Raw genomic sequence first — 17,523 nt, 5'->3', positions numbered from 1 at the left:
TGTGGTTGCCTTTGGTGTTAGACTATGAGGGTTCGGCCTGCCAGACACTCTGAAGAGTATGAACTCCTATACCAGGGTACTGGGTGCCCATTAGAGAAGCTGCTGTAGTAGTAGGTTTTATGACTAAACTTTTCCATGTCCAGTATACCCAAAGCCCTGAGAAACAATCTCCGGTCCTCAACAGAGCATAGGATAGCTGAAACCTCACAAGGGACATCTTGGGCTCATGCAGGGTGTGTGGGGAGGCTGGCAGTAGTGTTGACAGAGGCAGGGGAATAGGCAGTGGTAGGCAGTCTCCCATGTGGCACCCATGGAATTTTATGGCTTATCTCAATACGGCAGGTGAGAGGAGACACCAAACAAACCGTAAGTGAGGGCTTTGAGGAGACTGTGATAGTAAAATGTTAGTTGGCAAATATTTATTCTTTCAATTGACATTAACACTGAGCAGCTACTAGGTGCTTGGCATGGAGGCTGCACAGCTAACTGCTTCAAAGCCCAGGCATGGGGGCCGAATACCTGCGTTTGAATCACAGGTCAACTTCTGCCCACCCACACACATAACTGTGGGCAAGCGGCCCTCTAACTTTAGTTTTCTTATCTGTAATAATGGTACTTATCTCATAGGGTTGTTGTGAATATCAAATGAAATAATCCATGGAAGGCTATTAAGAGCAGGGCCTGGTATGCAGTAAGCATCAATGAATGTTAGCTATAATTATAACAATAAATGTTAGCTATCACTATGCAGGGTGAGGATAAAAAGATAAAATGCCATCTTTATCAATCAGGAATTTACATTGTCGTTAGAGGAACCACATGGAAATATTTTTGGATGTTTTGTTCCTCTTTGCCTCCCCCAATCCCTTTCAAATTTTATAGGCATTCCGTTTTTGAGATAATGATCTCTTGTTCTCATTCTTTATTATTGACATCAAAATTTCACAGCATTTTAGAAATAGAAGGGACCTCTTCAATCTAGTCCCAACGTACCTTTTCAGTTTTATTTTTGTTATTTTTTATTTTTTTTAATGTGGAGTCTCGCTCTTGTTGCCCAGGCTGGAGTGCAGTGGTATGATCTCGACTCACTGGAACTTCTGCCTCCTGGGTTCATGTGATTCTCCTGCCTCAGCCTCCCGAGTAGCTGGGATTATAGGCGCCTGCCACCACGCCCAGCTAATTTTTGTATTTTTGGTAGAGACGGAGTTTTACCATGTTGGCCAGGCTGGTCTCGAACTCCTGACTTCAAGTGATCTGCCTGCCTCGGCCTCCCAAAGTTCTGGGATTACAGGCATGAGCCACCGTGCCCAGCCCCTATCCAGTTTTATTTCTACTGTGCTCCTCTATGCTAAGTAACCAGACTACTTCCCCGCTCTGGGGAGTAGGAAGGACTAGGGCGGGCTGTTTTTCTGCTTCTTTCCTTCCAGCTACAGCCTTCAAAGTCTGTCTCAAGCCTCGCTTTCTCGGAAGTTTTTTCTCCCCTTCTCCTCCTTTGAACTCCTATAGCCTTTGTACCTCCCTTGCAGATTTGGCAAGTTTTGCTTCTGTTAGATGTATTTCCCTATATGATGTATCTCCCCTTTCAAAACTATTGTGTGATCTTTGTTTCCTTCTCAAGCAGTGGACTTAGTTGTCATGTCTCAAAATCAGTCACTCCAAATGGCAAAAGCCTGATGTTAAACTTTTACCATAGAAGATGGCTGCTGGCTTTGTCTCTCATACCAGCACTAGAAAGTATATCTTATTGGTTGTAAATATCAAATCTAAGGTCAAATAGCCTGGGTTCGAAACTAAGGTCCAACCATAGTGACTTTGGATCAGTTAACTTTATCTTGCTGAGCCTCAGTTGCCCTCTCTATAAAATGGGAATAATAATATATTTACCTTTTCATATTTTTGGAATAATTTATTGATATAATACATAAAGAGCTTCCCATAAGACCTGGCATATAAATAAGGGCTAATCTCTAGAAATTGAGGAGGCCTTCTGATCGAGTCCTACTTCCCAAATATCCCTTGACTCTAATCATTTAGTCAGAGGCACCATAATTTCATTCCTTCTTTTTTCTTTTGAGACAGAGTCTCACTGTGTCACCCAGGCTGGAATGCAGTGAACTCCTGACCTCAGGTGATGCACCCACCTCGGCCTCCCAAACTGTTGGGATTAGGATTACAGGTGTGAGCCACTGCGCCTGGCCACGACTATACTTTCTTTCTTTTTTTTTTTGTTTTTGAGATGGAGTTTCACTCTTGTTACCTAGGCAAGAGGGCAATGGGGTGACCTTGGCTCAGTACAACCTCCGTCTCCTGGGTCCACACCATTCTCCTGCCTCAGCCTCCTAAGTAACTGAGATTACAGGCGCCTGCCACCACGCCAGGCTAATTTTTTGTATTTTTAGTAGAGACAGGTTTTCACCATGTTGGCCAGGCTGATCTCGAACTTCTGACCTCAGGTGATCCACCCTGAGTGCTGGGCATCCCAAAGTGCTCGGATTACAGGTGTGAGCCACCACGCCCAGCCTGCCACCATAATTTCTTTTCTTTTTTTTTTTTGAGATGGAGTCTCACTGTGTCGCCCAGGCTGGAGTGCAGTGGTGTGATCTCGGCTCACTGCAAGCTCCGCCTCCCGGGTTCATGCCATTCTCCTGCCTCAGCCTCCAAAGTAGCTGGGACTACAGGCACCCGCCACCACACCTGGCTAATTTGTTGTATTTCTAGTAGAGACGGGGTTTCACCCTGTTAGCCAGGATGGTCTTGATCTCCTGATCTTGGATCCACCCACCTTGGCTTCCCAAAGTGTTGGGATTACAGGTGTGAGCCACCATGTCCGACAGCCACCATAACTTCTTACCTGGACTGCTATGAAGTCTTCTACCAGGTGCCTCTCTATTCATTCTTCCCCCCACAACCCCCAGTCCATTCTTCTCACAGTAGCCAAAATAATTTTTCCAGACATGTATCTGTCACACTAGGCGCCCCACTCCCCCATCCCTTCCTTAGCCTAACATACCTTTCTTCTCCAAGGCTTCCCATTGCTTTTAGAATACGGACCAAATTCCCCACCATGGCCTACAAGACCCTGCCTAGCCAGGCCTTGCCGCCTTCCCTTTCCATTCCTTGGCAGCCTCACCTCATACCTTGTTCCTCCTGTTCTCCACACTGTAGCCCTGGCCTTCTGTCAGTCTCTCCTTCTCACTGTGTTCCCCTCCCCTACCCAGCCTTCTAAATGCTCTTCCCTCTGCCTACAACACTCCTTCCTCTCTTCCTTACCTTAACACTCCTCTTACACATCTTTTAGGCAGCCACTCTTTCAGTTAACTCAGAGTTGCAGTTTGACATTTGCGTGGCTGATTAAAGTCAATCTCCCCTGACTGCTCACTCCAGCATCTGCCCCACTGTCACCAGAGGGCCTTGCACAGGGCCTGGCATGCTGCACTGAGCGGGTATGCAGTAAATATTTGAAGCATGAATGGATGAATGAATGAATGAATGAATGTAAGCTCTTTTCCCACTGGATTTCAGAGAAGCAGATCATATTGCAGACCTAAGTACAGAAATCCCATGTCCTGAATGCCAACCTGGACCTTACAGTCTAAAGAACTTAATTTTGTGGTGTGACTGAGAGAGTATAGAACAAGAGTTCACTTATTTTTACTTCCAGTATGTTATGAGAGAAGTCAAAGGTGGGCCTTTCCTTTTTTTTTTTTTTTTTTTTGAGGCAGGGTCTCACTCTGCCCCTCAGGCTGGAGTGCAGTGGCGTATGACTCACTGCTCACTTGACCTCCCAGGCTAAAGTGATTTTCCCACCTCAGCCTCCCAAGTAGCTGGGACTACAGGTGTGCGCCACCATACCTGCCTAAGTTTTAAAATTTTTTGTAGAGTCAGGGTCTCACTATGTTGGACAGGTTGGTCTTGAACTCTTGGCCTCAAGTGATCCTCCTTCCTCGGCTCCCAAAGTGCTGGGATTACAGTCATGTACCACCATGCCCAGCCTCCTTTTTATTTATTAGCAGAGAGTGAGGGTTAGGAAATAAAGGTTTCACATGTCGCACGTTGACTTTAAAGACTCTATTAACATATTTTATATCAAAAATACCTTCTGTCCCTGAGAAGTATTCATCAGTTCATTGTTATGGCTTTTCTGTTGAACACCCCACCCTGTGGTTAGAGACATTCTGATGATTTATTTTCTTTCTGTGTTCACCAGGTCAGAAACAGGAATGAGAGGAAAGGGAGATAAAGAGGGTCCAACGTTTGTTTGCCTACTCTAGACATCAGATCAGGCATTTTATAATATATATAAAAAGGAGCATAGAACATCATCTATGTTCTTACCCTTTTCATTTTTCGGATAAAGAGGGTTAATAGGAGCCAGAAGAGGGTCGCAGCCACACAGGTGCATGTTAGAGTGATCAGCTCCAGATTAGACTTGTCCGAGGTTCCTGGAGAGAAAAAAAATCACAATAGTGGTGCAAAAAAGAAACTCCCAAACTCAGAATCTTTGTGGTTTTATAAAAGAGGCTCAGTTTCCCTAAATGGTTTATCATAGCGAACCCAATCTGCTGCCACAAAATCAGTCTCTGGGACAGATCTCTTACCTACTGAGCCAGGCAATATACATGAACTCACATAATGAACTTACATAGAAAAGGCTTTCCAGAAGTTTTGCTGTCAACTTTGCAAACTTTGTAATTCCAGAAATAGCTAAGTAAAAATCAGAGGAGAAATTAAAAATGGGAAAAAATTAAGGCAGGAACAAAAGCCCATTAAAGTGCTAAATCTGGAATATGTTAAATCTCCCTAATGAGTTTTAGAGGAAACTCTAAAGAAAAAGACAAAATAATGACATAAAAGCGCTCCTTTGGGACTCACAAAATTCTTCAAAGTAGGTTTTAAAAATAAAAATAAATCCAGGACTGTCACAGTTGCCTGTTTGCTCCCTTTGGAACAGCCAGCCCAAAGTGCCCACATCCCACTCCCTGTGTCTAGGGCTGTTTCTGACTTCATCAGCCAGACTGGGGGGCCTGAGATAGAAGAGGCAATTGCTGGACCTGAATCCTTCCCAGTCACCTTCTCTATCAGAATCACAGAGATCAAAAGCTGAGCACTATTCCTCCAAGACCAAAAAGAAAAGACTTAAAGTATTCAAGTCATGCCTCCAGAGAGGGAACTCTGGAACTTGTAAAAAAAATGCCTCCATGGACCAGAACAGTATTGATTCTTGTGAGCAATTTTCCAGGAATTCTAAAGTAATGCCTTTATCCTTTAACTTAATCATAATGAGACAGAAGTGGCTGGGCGTGGTGGCTCGCATCTGTAATCCCAGCAGTTTGGAAGGCTAAGGTGGGAAGATTGCTTGAGCCCTGGAGTTTGCGACCGGCCTGGGCAACATAGCAAGACTCCTTCTCTTAAAAAAAAAAAAAAAAAAAAAAAAGATGTGGTAGCACACACGTGTAATCCCAGCTACTCTGGAGGCTGAGGCAAGAGGATCACTTGAGCCCAGGTGTTCAAGGCTGTAGTGAGTGAGCTATGATTGTGCACTCCCGCTTGGGCAACAGAGTAAGACCCTGTCTCAAAAGAGAGAGGGAGAGAAAGAGGGAGAGACAGACAGATAGATGTTTATATTAAGGTGGGCAAAGGACAAGTGAAACTTTCTTTTTAGAAATAATGATGTGGATGATGATCTAATTTGCTGAGCACTTGTTATATTTCAAGCATGCAAAACTACCCTATGAAATCGGTGGCAGTAATACTCCAATTTCATACATGAGCACTTCATCTTCGGGGCTCTGTGTTTCAATGCAACAAAGATGTATTGAGTTGTACTAGAGGCAAGGTTAGGGGCCGGAGGAGATAGAAAGATTAATGAGGGACAGTTGCCACTCTCAAGGAGCCCATTCAAACCTAACCAAGAGACTTAAGGCAAATACAAAGAAATTAGATTTTAAAAGATTTGGTGGTTGAGGGAATCTAATATATACTACTATCTAATAGTAATCTAATAATACTCTTTTGAAGAGGTGGCATTTGAAATGAATTTTAATCCACAGAGATGAAGGCAGGGGAGGGTATTATAGGCAGAGGAAACAGTATGAGTAAAGACCCAGACCTGGCCAAGTGCGATGGCGCATGCCTGTAATCCCAGCACTTCGGGAGGCCAAGATCACCTGAGGTCAGGAGTTCAAAACCAGCCTGGCCAACATGGTAAAACCCCATCTCTACTAAAAATACAAAAAGAAAATTAGCCGGATGTGGTGGGGGTGGGGCGCACCTGTAGTTCCCAGCTACTCGGCAGGCTGAGGCAGGAGAATCGCTTTGAGCCCAGGAGACAGAGGTTACAGTGAGCTGAGATCGCACCACTGCACTCCATCCTGGCTGATAGAGTGAGACTCCGTCTCAAAACCAAAACAAGACAAAAGACCCAGACCTGCGAAAAGATAGGGCAGTATAAAACAAGATACAGGACAGGACCAGACCATAGGGGTTTCTCAGCATCTGTGTGATGGGTTTGATCTAAAGGCTGCAGGCAGGTGGAGCCAAGGTTTCCTGCCCAAATCATAGCAAATACACAAGCTGGAAACCTGAGAATAACAATAACTCATTGGCCCTTGTTGAGTGCTTTCCATTCTAGGGACTTTTCTAAGGACCAACATGTATTGATTGTCACCAAAGACTCACAAAAATCCTACAAGCTAGATTATTCCCGTTGTATGAATGAGGAAATTGAGACAGAGACAGATTAAGCCTCTTGCCCAAAGTCACACAGCCTGCAAGTGGTGGAGCTGTGATTTTAACCCAGATAATCTGACTGCACATGCTTAACCACTAAGTTTCCAAGAGTATGCCACTTCCTCCTCTCTGATCCTTCCAGCCTTTACAAGCACAGATTAATCACTTCCTACTGGCCATAGTCCCCGCCACAAAGTTATCTTTTAGTCTGGAGTGGAAACTGATATTTTCTCTGCATCCAGCCCATCACGAAGTCCTGCCCATTCTACTTCCTTGGATCATTAAATTATCAGCTCTCCTACCCAGCTGTGACTGCCTAAAATAAGGCCTTATCAGTTCTCACCAGGACTACCTCATTGGCCATGGCTCCCTCCAGTCTGTCCTCCACCTCTGCAGCCAGTGTGATCTTGCCAAATCACCAATTTAAAATCCTATTACTCCTCTGTCTAAATTCCATTGTCTGTTCCCTATCACCGTCAGGATAAAAGTCCAAATCCTTAAATCCTTTATGCCCAATTTTGCCTCTTTTCAGCTTCATCTCCTGCTGTCCTCGCACTTGCTTCAGTCATGCCACAGTTCTTACAGTTTCTGAAATACACCAACCCTTCTGAACCTCCATGCTTTGGCTTTTGCCATTTCTCGGCCAAAATGTGTGCTTCCTGTCGACTGAGTCCATAACTTACTCACCCTACTCATCAGGTTGGGCGAATGAATATATATATATATATGTATATGTTTTGCTTTACCTATCTCTAAAGAGTTTCATGAGGGTTTTAAAGAGTTTAGGGGCCAGGCGCGGTGGCTCATGCCTGTAAACCCAGCACTTTGGGAGCCCAAGGCGGGCGGATCATGAGGTCAAGAGATCGAGACCATCCTGGCTAATACGGTGAAACCCCATCTCTACTAAAAATACAAAAAATTAGCTGGATGTGGTGGCAGGCGCCTGTAATCCCAGCTACTCAGGAGGCTGAGGCAGGGGAATTGCTTGAACGTGGGAGGCGGAGGTTGCAGTGAGCTGAGATCGTGCCACTGTGCCACTGTACTCCAGCCTGAGCTACAGAGCGAGACTCCGTCTCAAAAAAAAAAAGAAAAAAAAAGAGTTTAGGGTCACATCTTTGTTCCTGTGTATTACTCCATAAAACATATAGACCACCACCTCTGTTGCAGATATGTTCTAGGTGCTAGTATACAGTGAGAAGAGAAAGGGCATGGTTGGAGCTCTCACAGTCTGGTATTCAAATATGAACTGATGAGCGTGTTATAAGTTCTGAGTGAAGCAGCAGAATGTAGGGCTATGGTTCTCTTGTTCACTGCTACATCCCTGGGGTTCAGAACAGTGCCTGGCATATAGTCAACATCCTGAAAATAGTGGTCAAGTGAATGAATTGGCTTATTTGCTGCTTTGTCAGCTGTGCTTAAGTTTCCCTGAACCTCATGGGGTTGACTGAAAATAACTTCCTTAAAGAAATTTCTCAGTATGATAACCTTTTCTCTCAGTACACATCCTCACAATGGGAAGATTGTAAGCTCAAGTTCATATGAGTTTGGTTTCTTTCTCTACAGTGAATGAGGTTTAATGCGGCCTTGCTGTACACACACACACACGCACGCACACACGCACACACATTCTTGCTTATGCTGCAAATAAGTTTTGTGGAATTTGATTGGGATTGGGATCCTCTCAGGACACAGTGGCCTTTGGCTGTCGGAGATGCTGATAGCATCTTGAGACATTGCACTGTCTGCATGAAACCTCCGCAGATGCTTCCCGCAGGGAATGCACTAAGAGAGGCCCCTTGATTGTGGGAACTGTCCCACTGCATTCTGTGGGACAGGAAGCTGACCCCCTAAGTCTAATTCCACAGTCCTTACTCAAGCAAAATTCGTTTCAGTGGGACCAAATGTGTTTGTGTGCAAACACTTACACATTTAAGGAATCAGCCCATTAAAAAACATCCTCAAGATGACCATTTATCAGGAAGGAAAGATCTATTTAATATTAATAATGTTCAGTACTGCTTATTGAAAAATACTAGAATTTTACAGTATGTGCTGTAATATCAATGCTCTATTGCATTTGATGGCTCAGTCTCTATCTCTGTTTGAAAAGCGACTGTTAGGACAGTCTTATGCTGGGTGACTGACTGAAGGGAACCCTTAGGTGTTTTTTCAGCAGTCAGACATCCACACACTGGCCTGATTAAACCCAGCTTCAACTTGCTGGTGACAGCTGATGAGCTAAGTGCATGAGATAACCCAGCTGCACACAGGAGGGGAAAGAGGCCAGGGAAATGTGGGTGGGATTTGACAGTAACTAGGAGTTAGCACTGGGTCTCAGGGACATGGCTCCCACATGATGTGTGTGAAAGGCCAGCATCAGGACACAGTACAAGGTTACTTTTATTTGGGATACTGACAAGCATATAGCCAATTTAAAGAGTGTATGGTAACTGTATCTATGACAGACAGTTGACCTGGTTGCACAGAGCATTCCACGTCAATTACTCTCCCAGGCTTTATACCATCCCTTTTGGAATAGGGAGGGGAGATGCCACACCAGGGATGGTCTGAGTTCTGAAGGGGTGTGTATCTTGCCTGAAGTCTCTGCAGCTGCACAGTGTCCTGAGTTTTCCTGATAGCAGCAGTAGCTCTCTGTACACACGGCCTGGGCTACATGGTCTGACGGCATCACACCAGCCCTGACGTATGGCACTGTGTGGCATCAGACTGCATGAATGGGTAGGCAGCAGAGCCAACCAACTCAGCTCATGCAATATAACCAGTTTCCCAAGGAGTTAAGGAAACACCCCAAGCAAAAGACCAGAGCACCTTGGCCCAGGGCCTGCCTTCACTTAGGGACGGAACACAGGTTTCATCAGGAAAGGGCAGGTACTCTGTGCCCCAGTTTCCTCATCCTTACAAAGTGGAGATAACAGCCCCTTCCTCACATGTGAATTGTGTAAACCTAGTGTTAGCTATCATTTTGAAGGCTGCCTGCCTGCATTCTGTGGCTTAGAACACCTTTTAAGTGACCTACTAGTTGAGTAGGTCCCTTCATTCCTTCCTTCCTTCCTTCCTTCCTTCCTTCCTTCCTTTCTCCCTCCCTCCTTCCCTGCCTTCCTTTCCTTCCTCCCTCCCTCCTTCCCTGCCTTCCTTTCCTTCCTCCCTCCCTCCCTCCCTTCCTTCTCCTCCCCTCCTTCCTTCCTTCTTTCCCTTCTCTCTCTCCCTCCCTCCCTCCCTTCCTCTCTCCCTCTCCCACACTCTGTTTCTCCATCTACACCCCTTACCCCAACCCTTTTCTTTTTTTTTTTCCATATCACTTTTTGGACCTCAAGTGCAGGGTATCTTTTTTTTTTTCCCATCCAAACACATTGCATGTATTATTTAATACAATTTGCCTTTTCTTTCTGAAACAAATCAGATTTGGACCTAAGTACTCATCAATTTCTGCAAACAACTGGTCCACCACCTCCCTGGGAAATTTGCCTGACCCTACAGGTTGGTTTAGATGTTATTCTCTGGTTCTATTGTTATTATAATTTGAGTAACTACTTATGTGGGTTTATTGCCCATTAACCTATTAGGACCTCAAGAGCAGGACATGTTTCTTGTTCGCTTTGAGTCTCCAGCATTGACTCAGAGGAAGTCTCTATAAAGATTTAGGTATGGATGAAAAGAAAATTACTCAGATGCACTTTCACCTGACTCTCAAGATCCGTAAGCAACACGAGTCACTCAACCAGTGTCATCTCCTTCTATCTAAAACCCAGTCATCATAATCCAGGTAACCTTACAATGTGATTTCTCTAGAGCCTATTGAAATGTTAAAATAGGCCTGCAGACCTTTGTTACTGTCGATGAAGTTTTTTAGGAATCTATGTACACCAATTTGGAACTACTCCAAAGGACAGTGGTGTATGGAAATGCCGTATTCCCATTAAATTTCAAGTACATTTTCAAGAGTACTTTTAAGTACGGATATTTAAATTGCTGTTATGTGACATTAGTTCTGGAACACATTTCTTTTTTCACAAGTTAAATCCTTAAACAGGAATTCTGTGGCTTAGAACACCTTTTAAGTGACCTACTAGTTGAGTCCAGGAAAAGTATAACTTTTGTTGAAATGGAATTTGGTATATTGTATTAACAAATGGTAATGTTAGCTAACACTTAAAAAATTTTTATTATATGCCAGATGCTGTTTTAAATGTGTTAGTCCTTACAGCAATCCTATAAAGACTGGTATACCATCATTAGCATGCCCATTTTACAACGAGAGACTGGAAGCACCAGGAAGGTAAGGAACTTGGCAAAGGTTATGCAGCTCATGAAGAGGGAGGCATCTGGCTTCAGAGGGGGTCTTTTTAACCACCGTGCTGCACTGCCTTAGAGTTGAGATGCAATAGAGCAGGATGGTTGAACATGGTTCCAATTCTCAGCTCTGTCATTTCCTAGCTGTGTAACTCTGGACAAGTCACTTAACCTTTTTGTGCCTAGATTCTCACTTTTAACTAACTGTACTTCCTTGTACCTGTAGGATTATTGCAAAACTTAAGTAAGATTATGGATGTGCACAAAATAGTGCACTTCATGTTCTATAAGTGCAAGATATTAATTACATGGTCCCAGGCCCTCAAAGAGCCCAGCACCAAGTTCCCTAGGCCTAATACCCACTTCTATAATACCCGATGCAGTTTTATGCCAGTCTAGTTTCTACAGAAGGAATTAAGATGAATATCTTTTGAGTTTGAATGATTTTGCCTCAAGAACTCTCTACAAAGACCTCAAATCAGCCTAACTGAATTCCATCACCATTTTTTTTTTTAATTCTTCTTGATCAAGGCCAGCTTTATGTCACTGGTTAGATGTGAAGTATAAAGGCATGTGTATCCCTGTCCCTCAGCCCTCCTATTGGCATTATTGCCAGCTGGTTCATCTCTGTTTTGAGCACTGCTCTCTCCTCAGGAAACCTTTCTAAATAGCCAACACCCATGAGAGGCGTAACATCAATCCCCAACATATTCATGCGAATTAGTTTATCACATCCTTTCTCAGTGCCAGGATAGTCATAAGAGTGAATTTGGGGGCAGGATTCAGGAAGAGAGGAGCTAACATGGAAGGAGGTCAGTCAGGGATCAGAGGAAGGTCAAAATGGAGAACTGAAAACTGATAGCTGGCCAAGGACAATACAAAGGAGTGACTGAAGACCCACGGCCATATTATTTTCAGTTTTTTCTATTCTTGACTTTTGGGATTTAATTTATTAGGGAACATAGTGTCTACTTTCTACTGGATGAGTCCTTTCTCAAACAAGTGATAACATACAATCGTTTGTAAATCAGCCTCTAATGCCATGACCAGCATTTAGACTGCAGGACGCCGACATAGTCCTTTTGTGCTTTTGTGATTTTTGTATCCATCAATCATCTTCAAAAAATGCTTAAAATGATAGTTGTTGTTCTTCAAGTTGTCTTCTCCTATGTACTTATAAATGATACTGAAATATAGTAAGGCCTAAATCTGATATAAGAATATTCTTGGCTGGGCGCGATGGCTCACGTCTGTAATCCCAGCAGTTTGGGAGGCTGAGGCGGGTGGATTACCTGAGGTCAGGAGTTCGAGACCAGCCTGGCCAACATAGTGAAACCCTGTCTCTACTAAAAATACAAAAATTAGCCAGGCATGGTGGCACACGCCTGTAATCCCAGCTACTCGGGAGGCTGACGCAGAAGAATTGCTTGAGCTTGGGAGGCAGAGGTTGCAATGAGCCGAGATCATGCCACTGCACTCCAGCCTGGCTGACAAAGCAAGACTGTGTCTCAAATAAAATAAAATAACAATAAAAAATAAAAAAGAATGTTCTTATATATATATTGTAGTTATTTGCAATAATAAAGCATAGCTTAAGTCCTTGGATGAAATTTTAACAGCCCCATTGAGTTCCAGGGCTATTGAGCGCTATGTTAATTTCAGAAACGATTTTGGTTACTAACACTTCTGTTGTCGGTTTTGATATAGAATTTCCCCTCTGAGAGCTTCATGTGTCCTCGTGCTGGCACTAGGTCCAAACCAAACAAGACCTGTGATTATTTAAAGAAGGTACTTTGACTCCACAGTTCATTCATCCTTTACAGATACAAAAATAACACATTGTTTTATCTGTGGGTATAAGAATCCTTTCTCAAAGGAAATAAAAAGAGCAGACAGTTTCCTTCCTGGCTAATTCACCAACCTCTTTAAATCTGTTAAACATAGCCACAGACACAACTTGTTCGCTTGGTTTCATTTCCTAAACTCAATTTGACAAGATAGGTCAGTGTGAGGGTCCATATGCATCTAACAGGAAATAAAGTCTGAATCTAGGGAATGTTTCATAGCTACCAGGGTGGTAAGAACAATGACTCTAGAAGAAGAGTCCCATTTCAATTATAAAATTACTGAGCAGGTACCGTATTCAGCTATTGTGAACAGCATCCCAGGATCAAATTTTAATCCAGTGAACCCAAACTATTTCCATGCAAGATACTGCATCGGACTCATACATGCAAGCTTTTCTAAGGTCCACATACTATTAACATTCAAAATTTCTTCCTGTGTAAAATTATATTCTTATATAGACTTGAAATCTGCCTCTTGGAGATTTCACTACCATCTCCCTTCGCTTGGTTCTAGTTATCTTTTCTGGTGTGTCAAAGAATGGGTTACATGCCTCTTCTGTCCGAAAGCTCCTTAAGTATTTGAAGACAACAATCTTGTTACCCTCATGTGGTCTCTTTTTTGGACTACGTATCCTCTTTTTTGGCACTATCCTATTCCTATCCAGGATATAGCTCGACTTATTTGTTTCTTTTATAAATGGGCACAATATTTCAGGTGTGGCTGGGTGAGTGCCAATCACATAGTCTATGTTTTCAGCTAAATACAATTTTTAAGCAAAAAATGTTGGATATAGCCATCACTCTTACAAAAGAGAGCAAAGGAGAAGGCCAAAAAACTATAAAAAGCAGACACAGTTCAAAATCATGGCAGTTGGGGGCAATAATGAACAAAAGAATGGAATATATGTTTACATATTCCATTATATATGCCATATATTATATATATGTGGCAACCAATACGGGCAATTCAAGTGAAAATTACCTCCACTTTTCACAAGAGTAAATGATATGGCTAACAGAAAGGTTTAGAAACTATCAGTAGGGCCGGGCGCGGTGGCTCAAGCCTGTAATCCCAGCACTTTGGGAGGCCGAAATGGGCGGATCACGAGGTCAGGAGATGGAGACCATCCTGGCTAACACGGTGAAACCCTGTCTCTGCTAAAAAAAAAAAATACCAAAAAAAAAAAAAACAACAACGAAATTATCAGTAATGCAGTATTCTTAACATCTGACTTTTCAGAGAAGCATAACATTAATGGGAAAAGGAATCAGCGTAGGAAGTCTAGAGGCATGTAAACATAAGAGAAATGGAGAAAATAAAAATAACAGGATCACTAGAACAGTGCTTTTGCTCAATTTTATCCTAAGTCCTTGCAGACAACTTCCTCAGGCACCTTAGGAATGAGAAGAGCGGAGCAACGGTGAAAATATTCTGAGGTTTACGTGGACTCACGTTTCAGCCTCACCACGTAGTCTTTGTGCAACTTTGGGCAAGTTATTTAACTTCTTTGAGCTTCCATCTTCCCATCTGTAGACTGAAGATACTACTATTGACTGCTTTAGATTCTTACAAGGTTAATAGGATTCAGTATGTCACGTGTCCAGCACAGTGCCTGCACATAAAGGTACTAAATAAATGTTTCGTGCTAAGTGCTGGGCATGTGTATGGGATACAAAGATATGTCAGACAGTACTGTCTCAAAGTTTATAATTCGGTAGGGAAGAGAAGCATATCAATGCCAAAATAATAATAAAAGGCAGAATAAAATAAGTACTGACTAATGATTCCAGAAGCGGGGAATGAGAGAGCAGAGAATGAGTATCTGCCTCAGCTGTTCATCCTGGAGGATATTCCAGGGCAGAAAGCATTTCAGCTGGCCTGAGAGCACAAGAAGGATTTGGCTGGAACAGGGAATGGAGCCTGTACAAAAGACATTCCAGGATGCACTAACATCACAAACAGAGGCCATGCTTGGCATTATGTAGCAAGTCAGGCTCACCAATGGCCAAAAGACTGACTCTAATCCAATCTGGAAGGCCCCCCGGTGCTGCTGATCTGGCCTGGAGCAGTGAAAGAATAACAGCAGGCCTCCTGCAGAGCAGACTGCTGGCGAACAGAAGGGTGGTGGTTCTGAAGGTAGGCAGAAGAAACTCACAGATGTCGTAAATGCACAATTTAAAGCACACTGGCTTCTGAGAAACCCAGATTAACCTGGCAGAAAAGGGAAGGAAGTCAAGACTTTGGGGAGAACTACAAACACACAAAAACGTCACTGCTTCACACCCAGGCTCCTCCCAGGCCATCAGAGTCCAGCCATTGCTGCCCCATATTCCCTGATGGAGGGGTGGGCACAGGGGAAGGCAGTCATGGGGTGAGGGGAGGGGAGTCTGAGAAAAGTTCAGTTTTCTCCTCCAGTCTGCCACGACTAGACTGTATGAGTTAGGTGAGTCAGTTCAGACCTCTCTGGAGGTTTATCACTGCTCTGTGTATCTCACGGGGTTGTTGGGAGGATATGGGGGAAATGACATTTGCTCTGAGGATTAGTGAGGTCTCCTTGCTCTCTGTGTTCCTTGGCCCTACACGGCCATTCCTGAGGGCTGTATGTCTGGGGTGCCTGTTGAAAGAAAGATTAGCAGCCATCTGGGGAAGAAGGTGTTAAACAGATGCTAATAAACTGTTTCTGTATGAGCGAACAGAAAAGTGAACATAATATTTTAGAACAAGGATTATTTGGGAGACAAAACCTTTACTAAAGGTATTTGGGGAATGCTACCCTCTCAGTTTTTCTGGAAGTTTACCAGAGCAGTTTCAGACTTTCAGGGGGCTCTTTAAATCATCTGGTAAAAGAATAGAGATGATGTTCTGTTTTAAAGGGGTTTGAATTCTCAGAGTTAAAATATTTAAGCAATGTAAGTTTCAGGGGGAAAAGAACTGAATTACATTGCCTTCTTCCTAGTTCCTCCCGGCAAAATACTTGCATATTCTGAAGTTGACTGGTTAGCATTTGGAAATAGGCTACTGAACAAATTCCATCTTTTCACGTCAAACCTCAATATGCCATAGATATTTACATCTAAGAGGTGCCAATCTGATATTTTATGATGTTGTAAATTTTATGTTTTGGATGATTCTTAGCATTAGGGAACTGAAATTGAGGTCAAAACTGTTTTCCAAATGTAAGCCACATGGCCATAGCCAGGGTAGGATTAGGCCTCTTTGTATTTTGCTGCTGAGCAAACTGTCTGAGACCTATAAAGAGGAAGCACTTGGAATATTTTTTTTTTCTTAAATGTGGTCTGTTGATTACGTGTTGCTTCTCTCTGATAAAATATTACAGCGCACTTCATTTTAAAAGCCAGCTTATTAAAGCATTTGGAATAGCAGCATATGTCTAACTCCTGGGAATTAGAAAAGGAAAACAAATGAACAATTTTAAGTGTGCGAGTTCCCCCTCCTCACCTACCCCCCTCCCTTTTCTTCCTTCTTGGACATCTCTCTCACAGGTGTGGACTACTCTGGCCACTCTCTGTGGCAGGGCATCATCACACAGTCAGAACTGGGTTTCCTTTCTTCTGGGAACGACTTCTCTCACAGACACTGTGTTCAGATTTTGGGCTCTCAAGGATGGCCAGCCAGTGTTTTCACCTTCTGCTTTACCAGACAGAACCAGACAGTCCCTTCCCGGAGTGGCAGGGAGAGGGGAGAAGGAGGTCAGGGAAAGGAACAGACTGGAGCGGGCAGCAGCAGACTGGGAGGTGGAAAGTTAAACAAACAGGGAAATAGATGTCTGACCAATTTCTTGTTGCTTTCTTAAGCAGCTGTTTACCTTGAACAGTGAGGTATGCTGAACTTTCCACGGAGCCCTTCTGGTTGGTGGCTTTGCAGTGATAGACACCTTCATCCTCTTCTGTGACTCTTTCAATAAACAGCGTGCTGCTTCCTGGTCCTAAAATAATTCCTGAGGAGTGTGAGATGTTTAGATTAGTGGGCCTGGATGACAAACAAAAAACAGCTACTTCTGTAACACAGCCTTCTTCCTATCATTATGCATTCAGACAAGGAAATCCGAGCTCTAGTGAACCTGGGGCAGGGTTGATTATTTGTTTTCTCTGGGTCCAGGCTTTCTTTTGCTTTTCTTTCCTTCTTCTTTTTTTTTTTTTTTTTTTACAAGCTTTCTAATAGCACCTTCACCACCCCAGCAGAGCTGTCATCCTCAGCTTCGGAGATGCAGATCCACCCACCCTGTAGAAAGAAACGCGAGGCAGCTGCCACGCCCAGCTTGAAAGTTGCAGATATCAAGAAGGCAGCATATCTAATAATAACAACTATCATTGACTCAACGCCCTCTATGTGCTCAGCACTATGTGACACACTTTCATACCTTGACATTTACAACCAGTCTGTCAGCTAATAATGTCTTCCTCTTACAAACGAGGAAACTTGAGATTCTGTGAGGTTAAGTAACTTCACCAAGAGCATGCAGTTTGACTGAAAGCACATTTGTGGCATATGGGTCAAAGGAAATAATATTTCATTTGTCATAAAGCCTGGTGAGTCAATATAGCCTAGTGATAACGAGCTCGCCTGGGCTGTGTTTTAATCCATGCCTTAGCGCTTCCAGCTTTGTCACTTAAG

General features: G+C 43.4%; 1 protein-coding gene across 1 annotated transcript in view; it reads right to left on the bottom strand.

Moving 5' to 3' along the window:
- The window catches only part of FLT1 (fms related receptor tyrosine kinase 1), a 191,338-nt gene that overhangs the window by 41,541 nt on the left and 132,274 nt on the right, over positions 1–17,523 (bottom strand). The window contains exons 15-16 of the mRNA XM_033236422.1: positions 16,715–16,846; positions 4,336–4,442 (exon numbers count right to left, since the gene is read on the bottom strand). Of these exons, the coding sequence (XP_033092313.1) occupies positions 4,336–4,442; positions 16,715–16,846 (239 nt within the window). The remainder of the gene's footprint in view (positions 1–4,335; positions 4,443–16,714; positions 16,847–17,523) is intronic.

The sequence above is a fragment of the Trachypithecus francoisi genome, unplaced genomic scaffold (assembly GCF_009764315.1).
Source record: "Trachypithecus francoisi isolate TF-2019V2 unplaced genomic scaffold, Tfra_2.0 Contig01461, whole genome shotgun sequence".
Classification (NCBI taxonomy): domain Eukaryota; kingdom Metazoa; phylum Chordata; class Mammalia; order Primates; family Cercopithecidae; genus Trachypithecus; species Trachypithecus francoisi.
This window is presented reverse-complemented; position numbering and strand designations above follow the sequence as displayed.